At 38.9% G+C, this 13,583-nt stretch overlaps 1 protein-coding gene across 1 annotated transcript in view; it reads left to right on the top strand.

Annotated features, from left to right (window-relative positions):
• The first annotated feature begins 687 nt into the window (after positions 1–687).
• Positions 688–13,583, top strand: part of LOC122878992 (rho GTPase-activating protein 42) — a 76,106-nt gene continuing 63,210 nt past the window's right edge. The window contains exon 1 of the mRNA XM_044202581.1: positions 688–868. Within this exon, the coding sequence (XP_044058516.1) occupies positions 781–868 (88 nt within the window). The 5' untranslated portion in view covers positions 688–780. The remainder of the gene's footprint in view (positions 869–13,583) is intronic.

Here is a 13,583-nt window from a genome sequence, read left to right as displayed (position 1 = left end):
ATATAGAAGGAAGACAGCTTTATAGGGAGATTTAGGTTGAGCAAGAAAGCAGTACAGACCTCTGCCAAGACCTTATAATCTCCCCAGTTAACTGTTACTTTCACAGTCAGTATTGTACCATAGATAACTGAATAATTATATGAAGCTGACCAAAATTTCACTTTCTGTTGCATAAATGTGCAAAATAAATTTTCTGTCTTCAGTAGATACAATTTGAACCTGATGATGGCACTAGTCCATGGGACAGTAATGTGCATGACAAATTTTATGCTAATGTTGGTTACACAGACAGATAGAGGTGTCCATGCTGGGTTCAGGCTCCTGCGTGCAGTCACAATGGTAAAACAACAAATTTAACACCACAGTTCTTCACAAATCTATAAAGTACATACCAGGAAGAAAAGAAATGGAGATAAAACATTTAAAGAACATTTTGATGCTCACCAGTAGTGGGGCGAAACATTTGGCCTGAGGATGTTGTGTTAGCGTGATAACATGCTAATCCTAAGATTTTTAGCTTGCCAACATGAACATATTAATGTCTCACGCATAAGCAATGTGGGGATCTACCACTTTAAGGAACCTCTTGCTTTGGTTCAGACACACCCACTAATTTACCATAGTTTGGCTCAGTAGGCCTTGTGAACACTACTCACCTGGGAGGAGGCACACCACGTCCAGTTAATATGTGACACTATTAGCCATCAGGCTGGTTTAACTACCCCTGGCAGTGCCAAAGTCCACATGTCGTAGTCTTCACATCCTACAGAGCTGAATATCATGTCCAGCCAAACCACTATCAAACAGGGAGACATTCAGGCCGTCCATCATATGGAGCTGACTGCACTGCAACCACCAGCTGCTTCAGGTAACTACTCCAGTAATACACTGACCGTGACAAAGGTAGTTAATTGGTGGGAAGTGGTTAACTCTTAATCATTTTTATAGTGTGAAAATGTTGATTAAGCTAGCTCAATGTGTGTTTCTGTTAATCATTGCAAATTCTTGACTACTGGGACCAAGCAAATGACTTAAGCTTTGCAAATATTTTATGACACAGGAAATGCATTCAACATGTTTGTATGACCTCAAAGATACACACAGTGAGTTTTGGTGAGTAACTGTGAACGTAAACATAACTTTTGTTTGGTTATAAGAATACTCCACAGGGCGGCTTTGAGTGCTGGACAAGTGGAAGTTTTTACCTACCGGTGGAAATGTCACAATGATTCATCCACTGGGGAAAATTAATATCTGTTTTATAGTGGTCCATTCAATAGGTCTGGACCAGCATTGCCATCCTGGGACTCAGACTAACATTGTTTTAAGTAAGTTTAAGAGCTGAGTGACATTTAACTTTCCCTACAAGCAACTATTATTTTATTGCTGTTTTAGTTCAAAGCTCAGATATCATGTAAGTTATTTCTCAAATGAAAAATAACCTTTCCATTTTTAACACAGAGAATGCGAGAAGTTTCAGCATCTGTGACCAAACACAAGTAAATCACCAGAATGTCACATACATGAGTTTTTGACATTTGTCACCAATCTGGATGCCAGGGTGCCTGCAGATGGTCACATCTAATTGTGTCTAGCTTGCCTGGTGGATTTACTGTCTCAAAACATAAAAATATGCTGCAGTGGCCACTCTTTTTTTTAAAAGGTAACTTTTTTCCTACTGAAAATATGACTTGCTGGTTCATTCTTTAATGCACCTGTGATCTTGTACAGCTGAATATGTGATGTATGTCGACATGACTACAAACATTTTTCAGAGGTTTCCTGTTGTCTATAAATTGTACTGAATCAGTCCAGTATCACAGTTTCCTTTGTCTTGGGTATACTCAGTTTTTTAAGATCTTAATAACAAGTGGATCTGAAGGTAATACCTAATGTTTTATTCATTGCTTTTAGATTCAGATGAATCAAAGTCTCATCAGTTCCTTTAATGCACTGGCTTCTTCGCGGATTGAACTGTCCTGACCTATCGCTAAAACCTTGCTGCAGCCCCCATCCTCCATTTTCCACGGAGAGAGGGGAGAAAGGTAAATGCTGGGTTTATCCTTGGTCTGGAGTCCGGCTGTGCAAGGGAGCATCCAGTTCATCGCTTGGCCTTTTATAGCTTCATTGCCTACTTTACAGTAAAGCCAGGTGCAGCGAACCTTTCATGGGGCTGACATATTACCTGATTTAAAGATTCCCCGGGTGGCAGGCCACAGTAAAACCTGGATCAGTTGAGGCAATCTGAGGGTTCCTTCAAAGTGAAACTAAGTAATAAAACAGTAAAGAGGCCACACTCTCCTCATCTCCCTGCTCATTTTTGCTGTTCTTCTCCAAGTTTAAATTGGCTGGATTATAAGAAAGCTCGATATTTGCCCATTTCAGACTGCAGCAGAAGAGATCTGAGAATTTCCATGACTGATAGAATGAAGTTGAAGCCCTTTCACACTGGCAACACAGCAGTTCTGCTCTTATTTTAGCTTGATTGAAATGCACCTGATTTTCAAATGGAATTAGCAAAGTGCAAAGTAACAACAGCTGTGTCACTTCAATACTCATACTCAAATAGCAACTGTCTATCATTCTGACATTGAATACTTGGTAAGGATGTTGCTGAAAGAACATTTCAAATCATTCAGTGAAGCACTCGTTTATTTCTTGCATGGAATCAAAATGTATTATCTGTCACACTGCATGGAATGTATAGAGCATAAACCATTCATTAAACCACTCATTAAATCTGATCTCAGTTAGAAAAAACAGAATGAACAATAACAATGTCTTCGCTCTATTCACAGTGATTTCAGGTAGCTACTAAAATTTTTTGGAGCTAGGCTTTATTATAAAAAGATGAATGAGCTTATAGAGCTTATTGAACTTTAGACACCCATGATGCACAACATTTAACCATTGTCATAGATAAAAGCTGTACATTATCATTACTAAATAATTTTTTTAAAGGTTCAATTTACAATAAAAAAACCTCAAAAAATACAGTTCATCTACTAATGCAGTAGCTTGTGTTGTTTGTGTTTCACAAATACACATAAAATATCATGGGACAAAAATCTGGAGATTAACAGTTAAAAAAGGAAAATGAAGAATGTAAGATGAAGCAAAGAAAAATGATAAATTAGTATAAGGTAAAACAAGACTGAATTAGTCTATTCAAAATGGAATTGGTCAACAGCTGTCTGATCATGCAGACAGTTTTAGGTTTATGTGCAGAGGTTTTGAGACATGTCTGTGAGATTTCTGCTTCTACCCCAATATAAGGGAAGTTAGTAAAATTTTGTTTGTGGTGCTCACCGTATTCAAAATTTCAACATCAATTTGTCTTTTACTTATTTCTCTGGATTTGTTACTTTGCATAATCCACAGACTTCAGTGTGAACAGTTTCACTGGAACTTCTTTCTACCGAACAAATAGTCCTTATGAAATCTGTTACATACATTGATGCATTCAAATGTAATTTTTCAGTGCTCACAGGAGCACAAATTTGATTACCTCCATTGTATTAAGATGGCAGCAGAAGATTCAAAGACTGGAATCTCAAAACGTCTGCATATAAAACCAAAACTACATCAGGGGTAAGTGAGAAAAAATAATTATTTGGATGAACCAACCCTCTTAGTCTACAGCTCTGAAGCCAAACTTCATTCTCTTTGACCAAAGGAAGACTTCACAGTATGAACTGGCTGGCTACAGCAGGTCATGTCAGTGTACACCTTAAATGCCCTGCAGGCAACCAACATCTAAAGGGTGGATACAACAATGATACTTGTAGAATCAATGCAAGCGTCGATACCGTACAGACTGCCAATACTCTCGAGGCTTAAATCATTCACCTCTTATGTCTTACACAAGGTGTTGTCAGTGTGTCTTCCCTGAATGACAGTTGCACACCATCAAAGCCCAACAGCAACCCAAGGTATAGTCCTAGTCGAGCTACAATGTCCTCCCAGACTGTTGAGTGAAAACAGGTATACACACGTGCTGCAGAATCAATATACAAGGAGATTGCAGCTGAAAGTAAGACCATGATGAATGAGACAGACTTGGAGGTGATTGAGCATGTCTGCTCTGATGGTGGTGCATTTAAATTGGGCTGTGCATGTAAATGTTTTGCCTTAATTGGTAGCCAGAAGAGGTTTATCACCCGAGGTGAATACAGATCTGCAACACAGACAACTGAAAAGAAATTCAATTCAGATTTAATGAGCTGTAGGCTGGATATCTAGGTTTACGCACATAGGTTGAGCAGAGAGCCACTTTTCTTTGTACTCAGACGTAGAGATTTTCTCTTTTTTTAAACTCTGGTGATTAATGTCCTATGTTTGACCTTATTGACTTAGAGCGAAAATGAGGAAATTGCTCTCAAGAGCAGTGCACTTTACCCTTCATTCAGACCAGTATGTCATATGTGCGGATTGTGTTTCCCTGGATGGTAGATTAGTCAGACTGATTTTTCCAAATTAATTTTGAAAATGCGCTACAAACAGCTGGGATGGGCCACAGATGGCAGTTCTGTCTGTTCAGGTGGACTGGACATCAAAGTCTTTACTGTTAAGAGGGCTTCTTGATTAACGTTGTCCTGGAGACAAATCGGCACGTTAGACAGCTCCTTTATGGTTGTGACAAAGCGTAGGCAAAAATACACGACAGGAAAGAGCCATGGGGAGCTGGAAAGTAAAGATCTGAAAAGAAAGCAGATGCCCATACTGAGAGAATTACAATAAATCATCAAATAATAGTGGGTGCTGTCGGAGCTATCATCTTCACACATCACAGCATGCAAACTCCTCACAGTAAATGAGATGCCTCTCATTTTAAAATGGCCATGCACACGTTTGATGCTGCACATGAGAAGATAAACATATTGTTGAAAGACCATTTATCCATTTTAACAACCGAGAATTCTTATCAGGGTTGGGAAAACAATTTGACTGCACAAAGAAAAGTGATTTATGAATATCCTCTTTATGTTAGTAAAATCTAAATGATCTAGTACTGCAGTGAAATTGAAATTATTGTAATGGCACTGCATGTCAGCACCAACGTCAACCTCATGTACTGATAGATGACTGTAATAAAGTGCAGTTGTAATGTGGCATTTTTCAACATATGTTGAGGATCCTGGAGGTTATGAATAAAATGGAGATTTTGCATGAACGTACATTGTTGGGTCTCTGTAAATAATAAAGAGTACGGTCTAGACCTGTTCTATAGGAAAAGAGCAATGAGATAACTTCTTCTGTTATGAATTGGCGCTATATAAATAAAATTGAATTGAATATCAAGATGCCCATTTATCCTACAAAAACAGAACTACTGAAATCAATAGAGCCACTGATACGTTTACTGTATTTTACACTGGCACAAAATCAATGTTATATGGGTTTCAGAATATCCTGCTGGATTGTCTTAACTGGTACAATTGGTGGATAATCTTTGGAGATTTCCTTTGGGTTTCTTTTGGAGCAGCTGTACAGTTTGTTTTAAGTGGTTCAGTTACAGGGCTTTCCACACCATCAGAGCAACTGTGTGATTACTGCGAGCTCTTCTGAGGCTCCGTGTAGCCTGCTAGACTGCTGGAGCTAATCTCAGTTTAGCATTTCCACACAAAAGCTGTCTTTGTGGTTACTCAAACAATGGCAGACCACTAGAAGCCTCAGATCAGACCGTTTGTGAAAACAATGACATATAGCCTTCAGTTTCAATCTTTCTGAAACGGCAGTTTGTACATGTAAGCCGCAGCTCAAGTGGTCTCCTACCAGACTGCCCCTGAGGCCTTGATGTTTTGGCATGAACAGTGCCATTTTTGCGAGTCATTTTGTACAGACAGCAGTGACAGCTACAGTATATCTACGTACATTTTTTTGCATAATACATGCTTCAAATGAGAGTGACTTCAAATGTCTTACAGAGAAATGAAAAGCAAGAGAAAAAGCAAAGCAGGAACATGAGAGCAACATGGATGTCACGGAGGTCAGACAAAATTCATAAATGAACATTGCATACATGCATAGAGGTGAGTTTTTTCATTTGTTTAAATGATGATGCATCTTCAGTCAGATTAAGCTCTTCAGACAAGTCATTCCAGAGTCCTAACTGCAGTGGCTTGATCCCCGAAACAGGCAAAAGTCTCTGAACACATACCTGACAGCTCTTGGCAGTGAAAGAAACTGTGCAGCAACTTTGCAGTTCTAGCATAATGTTAAACATGCTTAGCATTTCCACTGGGCCCTGTTGACATCCATTCATGCCGCATACTAATGAACCCTGTGCTAACCGACAAATCCTGCGCTCGCCAGCTATTTATAACTTTTACTGGGATCACAAATAAAAGCTGAGAGGTTTATAGAAAACTAAAGCAACAACATGTAGAGTTCTGGAACCCAAGAAGAAAAAAAACACTGAAAAAGTATTGTTTTATTTTGACTGTTTGACTGGACCATTTCCAGAGGAAAACATAAGTCACATAATTTTTGTAATTTTGTGGTTATAACAAAGAACATACTGTACATTGGTTTAAGGGTTAGGAACGGACCATCAACCTTCACTGTGCCGAGATGGAATCTGGCCTGGGAACTTTGCTACATCATCCTCTCTGTCTCAGTCTTCATGTTGTTGTGCTGTTAGCTGTCTAATGAGTGCGGAGGCAGGTCAATCTGTCTGTCTCCACAGAATAGTCTCCTTTTCTTCTGTAAAAAATAATGTCTCAAAATCTATATGGTCAATGGCTAAATATATTACTTTTAAAATGTAGACTTCTGAATAAAAGTTGTTATGGAAATCGTTAGATCAACCATGAAAATATGTAACTATTACACACTGCGTAGTTGCAAACAAATTCCAAAAAATGGACATTCTACAACATCTGTTGAAAGTAACCCATATCATTATGTCCAGAAGGGGCAAATAATAATTTAGAATCATATAACTTGATTGTTGTGTCACATCCCTCTCTGAGCAGCCTGTTTATAATCTGCTGCTGTTTTACGACAAATTCACAGAGGGATTTGTCACACCTGAGCATCAGAATATCAGATGTTCCTTCTCCGTCCGTTCTACAATACCTCACATTAAACAGTGAGAGATGTTTTGGCAATGCTGCGCATCAAATCACATGACACATGAAAGCAAAGGGTATAATCTGCTTTCAAGAAAAGGATAAATCCAGACACACATGGGTTGAAAGTGAGGTATGGATAGTATGGTTGCTCTGACGCCTTGTCTGTACACAGTATTATGTTGAACACAAGGTATATCAAGCTGTTCTCTGTAAAATATATTTACATCCAGTTAAATATCACAAAGATTGTCTTAACTTTTGTCCTGACATGCTCATAAAACCTGACACAGTAACAGCAGCCGACTTGGCGAGCTCAACACTACCTTTTTAGATTAGCATAAATCTTTAAAGTGGAAGCTGTCACTCATTTGGTCTGACTGGCATTACTGGTGATGTGAGGCAAACGAACAGTGGCTAGATAAGCCTTTTGTCTTTGTTTGTTAAATGCCCTGACCTTGGATTATTGAGCTTCTGTCAACTGCAGTCTCCACTCCCTGTTGCTTATTTACCAGCTTTATGCTTGTGTAAGGACATTGTGGTGAGGAGATGGATGACAGTTTTGAAGCTGTCTTTACAGACACTCAGGACAGTCATTAGTCCTGACCTCACCTGGCACTAGGACGTAGGCTGGGAGGCTTCTTTTGCAATGTTTCAAGTAATTTTTGTGAGAGGGAACATAATAATTTGCCATTTGTGAGTATCATCTGCTGCACAGTTTTATTTTGCCTTTTCCTTGTTGATTTGGGGGATGTTCTGTGTCTTTCTGTTGTGGTTTGAATAGTTCAACAGTTATCATGAGAAACAATTTAATGATTGTTGTTGTTAATTTTAGGTATGATTGGTCTGCCTCTCTGTCAGTCCAAAACTTTGATCATGAGCGACAACAACTCTTGGATGGATTCCCATGTACAGTAATTTGGTACAGATATAAATCACAATGACTTGGATGATCATTCTAATTCATCCTCAGTTCCTTTAGTGCCACCAGGAGGTCTAAATTTCCACTTCACCTCCATTGTATCCTTGTCAGCCTAGGTAGTACGTTAAAGATAGACTGTAATTTTTGAAAGCAGACACAACACAATCATATTCTTGCAAAAGGAAAATTTGAATCAATAAAACATACCATTGTTCAATTCAATACACTCAAGCACTACAAGCTGGTATGACTGAATGGTTATGGTAGCTAATGTTAGCTAACTTAAAATTTGTGCAACTGACATTACTGAGTTGGTTCGCTGACTTCATGACTCTTCTTTATTTGTGCTACTTTTACACTATATTTGAGCTAATTCAGATCACCAGTGATGATGTCTTTAAAGCAATGGACTCAATGGAGTCTTGTAGGAAATGTAGAATTCTTGTAGAATGTAGGGAAATTCAGTGTCAATATCCTGTAATTGCCACTTTTGGCCACAGTGGCCGCTATTCAGTTAAGGTTACATTGTCTCACTTTTGCCCCAATATTGGTAAGGATCTAAGAACAGCAAAGTCATCTCTACATTTTGGGCATGTTATGAGAATTACAGCCTCATGGAGCTACAGAACTTACCTAAAGAAAATTTTTGAAAAATCCAATTCTGTATCTTTCAACGTTGTTGTTGTTGTTGTTCTTGTTGTTATCAGTAGTTCTTGTTGTTTTGTATTAGTACAATTGGCCACTTGGAAAGCGTAACTTCTGCCATTAAATTCCTTGTTTCTGGGTGTCATTACAAAACATCCAAGTAGTTTGAGTAAAAGGCACAGCTGTGATGCAGCATGGCACATTGAATATGGTCTGTGAGACATCAGTCTATTGAGCCCATCCAGGATTATGTAACTGCGGATGAAGCTGATGTTGTTATGGATTCGTTGTCTCTCATCTGTGCCAATTCTCAGGATTCAGCCTTTCTTTCTGCTCTTTGGCAACATTTAACCTGTCAAATAATATTCTATGCACCACGCTGATAGACTGTGAAAATCTTAAATGAATTTGAATGCACTATAAGCATAGAAGGGTAGTCTATATTAATATCTGCGTTAAACAGAAAAACAGTGGTGACTGGTGTTTCTTTCAGTCACATACTGCTTTTAGTTGTTTGGGCTCTTTTGTAGGTATGACCCACACAAAGACACCCCACCCCCCCACCCCCCCTTTTCAATTACCTGTCTCAAAGCTATAGGGATCCCAGAGAGAGCAAACAAAGCTTTTATCAGTCAATCACTAGCAGTGGAGGCATATACTTGTGTGCTTTTAAAATTGAAAGCTATGTAGTTATTAAGCCTTTCCTGCAAAGCACATTCCACTGCAAGAGAAACCGATCTCTTCTGAGGGAGCTTTCCTCAACTCAAAAGATATTTTTTCAAACTTGAAATAGACCCAATAACAGTTATTCAGCCTGAGCGCCAAAGTACCTTTTATTTCATCACCAGTAGCCAAAGATTGCCTTTGTGTCAGTTACTGAATGTGACATATACCTACAATATGCCACTCACATTTATAGAAAAAATTGAAGTGTCTTTCTATAAAATTACAGTAGAAGTTTATCTTTTAGAAGAATTTTGCCTTTACCAAAGTTTCAGCAGCCACCCAGTGTTACCACATGTAACTGCTCTCTTACTGTATGTGATTATATTGCTTCACTGAGAAACATAATACCCCTTCTTTGCCTCTGGGAACTCACAGTATCACAGTGGTGCAATTTTGAATTTGGGGAGAATTGTTTGCTTGATTTCTCCTTTAGCATGCTCTGTGGAAGTGAATCTCTTTGGCCCCTTTCTCTCTGTCAGTAGAAGAAATATATTGGATAGAGAAACTTCAGGTGACATAAAAACTAATGGGCTTTAAATTTAACCATGAGAACGGAAGATGATTGGAAAACTTTCTGAAGAATGTAAAATTATACTTTAGCATCCCTGAGGAAGAGTCTGAAGCATCCGAGGACCTGTGTAATTCTCTCTCTGATGAAAACCCTTAATACTGATTTATCTGATCAAGAGCGTCTCAACAGCTTTCTCAGGTCTGCTTGAGGAATACTAATAAAGCCGTCAACGAATGGCTCATTCTGCGAAGAACTGAACAGAACTCAGGCCTTACAAACAGCATCATTTGAGGCTGCAATATTTGATCACTGAAAATTTATAACTGTGACGGCCATGTTGGCTATTTTTGTCTCTGCTAAAAATAGATTTTGTGGACAGTTTTAGCCAAGAATATTCCTCTTAATATAAATGCATACCCTGCAAAAAAATTAAATATAAACTGTGTTGATGCAAACGGTATCAGAAAAAAACGACAAACAGGTGTGATTAGGTAACTGTAACTACTAAAGCCAGTCTCAAAAACAGTTTACTTTATAACTGAGTCATTCTCAGTTTATGTTATTCATGTTTATCTGAAATAACATGCTGGATGGGTTTATACCTGAACTTAACCAAACTTCTCTCAGTATCAAATCATTTTATAAAAGCTGCTAAAGCCCAGTATTTGAAGAAAAGCCATGGCATCATTTCCAACCAAAATGGCACTCAAAAAGGATGTCTGGTCAAAAGCATGGTGTCCAGAAAAAGCTGCAAGAGAGAATGATCCAGGTTTAGATGCAATCTGTTGTTTTCTGTTGGGACTAGGATATCGGCTGGATCCTTTGCTATTAACTCCCAGATGGCTAAAATTAATTGTCCAATAAATTACACCATTTATTGCATGCGACTGGTTTTTAACCATGGGTCTTTGTAATAGTCATTTTTAAAACTAATGAACAAGCATGTTTGTTTGGTTGGACAACAATAAAAAATACTCCAAAGATTTGATTTTAAGGTGATTTGATTTCAAGATGTAATTTCATGTTTTTTTAAGAGTAAAGAGGTGAAAACAAATATAACATAAACTGATATTATATTTAGTGCACAAATTACACACACAAAAAATCACTCTCTATCAATTTTGCTTTTCTCTTTCTTCCAAACACAATTTTAATTTTCATGGTCAAAGGGCAAGGTGGAAAGAATCTGTTTTTTGTGCCGTGAAGAGAAGTGAATCATTCATGATGATGTATTGGATGTGAAATGTTCTTCTTTGAGCTAAAATCTTTTTCTGAGATTCAGAGGAAATCAAAGGTAGCTGCCAGCACTTGAACCTGTATCCTACATCTGGTTTTAAAAATAAGAACAAAAGCTTCTCTCTAGTGTAGTAACTCTAAAATCTCTTAAGCACTGTTCTCTGCTTCACAGTTTCAGATTGTCACATTCAGTGCAATGATTGGTGATGCACCAAAACATCCTCACAGTGTGGGGCCAACAGATGAAGGTGCCAAAGAGTAGTTTATTTGTCTCGACAGCAGCGTGCTGTGGTTGAGAGGCCTTCTGCTGCTCCAAATTAAAGCCAAAGTCCCAGCAAAGCACACAAACTGTTGCTTACAAAGCTGGTAGAGCAGCTCTTGTAATTTATCACCCACACTTAAATTTGTGCCTGGGGTCTGCCTTGACAGGTATCACCTTATGAAGGTCAATGAGGCAAAAAATAAAACTGCTTTGCTCCTGAGGACAACCCTTCTTATGTGCACTGAGAATATTCGTAAGTCAAAAGCTACAGATGCAGAGACACAGATGAGGCTTTCATGTACATTTCTAGCTCTAGCATTTTCCAGAGGATGAGTCCTTTGCCTGACACCAGACTCAACCCATATGCGGCCATGGCATTTCAAGCTAAAAAAGCTTACCATCCCAATTTTCACTGTGCAGTGAAAAGCAATAAATGGAATCCCTGTGGACACTCACATGCTTTAGAGATGCCTCTTTGTGTAAAGAGGAGGTAATCACGCATAACTGCTCAAACGTCATCTGGACATGGGAGTCATAAACGAGAGCCCGGCACTTGCCACTTTGGCAGATTGCACTGTCAGGAGGTAAACAACGGATAGAATGAGGAAGGACTCATCTGATAGGAAATGTCAGAGCATGATTGGATTAAAAAAACCTTCTAAATTAGGGTCATTAATCATGAGCTGGGAAAACAGTGACAGGTCTTGTTCTCAAAAGCTCTCCTCTGGAACTAAGCTGAGTGCCACCCGGAAATTGTGCAATTATCTTAATACCTGATTTAAATGAAGAGTATGCATGGCAGTGTCAATTGTTAATTGGGGAAAACAGCTCATATTATTTAGAGGTAATTGCCATCACAAGAAGTCTAGTTATCTAATCCTGTCTTTTTTCTGATGCATCTGTTTGTCTCAAATGCATAATTAACACAACACTATTAACACTTAAATTCACTTATATCTGAAGCTGCCCTGCACTGTGCAGCTATGGCTGAAACTGAATGGCATATGAAATGTCTTCCTCTGATGTAGTCAGAACTGTTAGCCGCATCCCGGCCAGTAATACACATGTCAAGTGTGACATCTTAAACTCTATCATCTCTGCACTTTCAGATGGAAAATTGAGAGCTGTGCATTGAGCAGAAACTTTTTTTTTTCGTAGTCCATCTCACAGTCATCATCTTTCACCCAATAACCCAGTTCAGCACTGCAGAGTGCACACAGCAATTAACTCGGAGCAACAGGGTTTCCACTAAAGTATCACATTTCTCTGCTCACTGTGTCGATGTAACAAACTACACCCCTGAGGGCTGCTGCTGCAGAATGATGGCACGAGAGCTGCAAGTTACGGGGGCATGTTAGGAACCAACAACCCCCCACCTCTCCCACCACAAGGAGACCAGACATCTTCTCACATGCACTGTGTGATGCAGTGATACCAGAGGAAATCTAATCAGAAGATGCCTGACTTGTGCATAAATCATTGCAGAGCTAATCGATGCTTATTCTGCATGGATTATTGATATCTGTTGTGAAATCCAAGCCATTTTTCCATTTGAGCTGCTGATTCTCCATCAGACAAGGCCAGAGTGGCCCTGTTTAATGCAGCGAGAACAAGACTGAGGACGTGGGAAGATGTGTGTCTCATATCTAATTTCTTCCCCCACATGTACGATATGTGAAAGATGTCTCACTCACTTAGTGTGTGCAAAAAGCCTGTGTGGTTCAAGCATGTGTGTATTTTGTGTGTGCATGCATGCTCCCAGGTAGTCTCTTTATGGTTCTTGGTTGGTCTCCCTCGGTACAGTCACAAAGAAAGACGTGCACTACTTCTCAGTAGTATCATGTTTGCATGACTAATATCAATGTGTGAATGCCTTTATGAGAGAGGAGTACAGGGACACAGTTCTCTATTGAGTATCATCTTAATTAAACCAAATTTCCCTCAAAGACTCTACAGGCAGCTATTTTAGATTGCAATTAGCCATGCTTCATACAGCTAACCACTCATCCACAAGTCTCTACTGGTGTGTTGTTGAGACAATATTTTAGACTACTTTTCTGCATAATTCTTCCAAAAGCAGAATACAGCTGGAATGAGCATCATATTTAGCTTTATTTTCAGTGAATTACCTGATCACTGAACCATTGCTTTTCCCACGGTCATATCCCACCAAATGGATGATACATGCAACGGCTTCATTATGGCTGC

This window comes from Siniperca chuatsi, linkage group LG7 (genome assembly GCF_020085105.1).
Source record: "Siniperca chuatsi isolate FFG_IHB_CAS linkage group LG7, ASM2008510v1, whole genome shotgun sequence".
Classification (NCBI taxonomy): Eukaryota; Metazoa; Chordata; class Actinopteri; order Centrarchiformes; family Sinipercidae; genus Siniperca; species Siniperca chuatsi.
The sequence above is the reverse complement of the archived record's forward strand: the minus strand, read 5'-3'. Positions and strand labels throughout refer to the sequence as shown.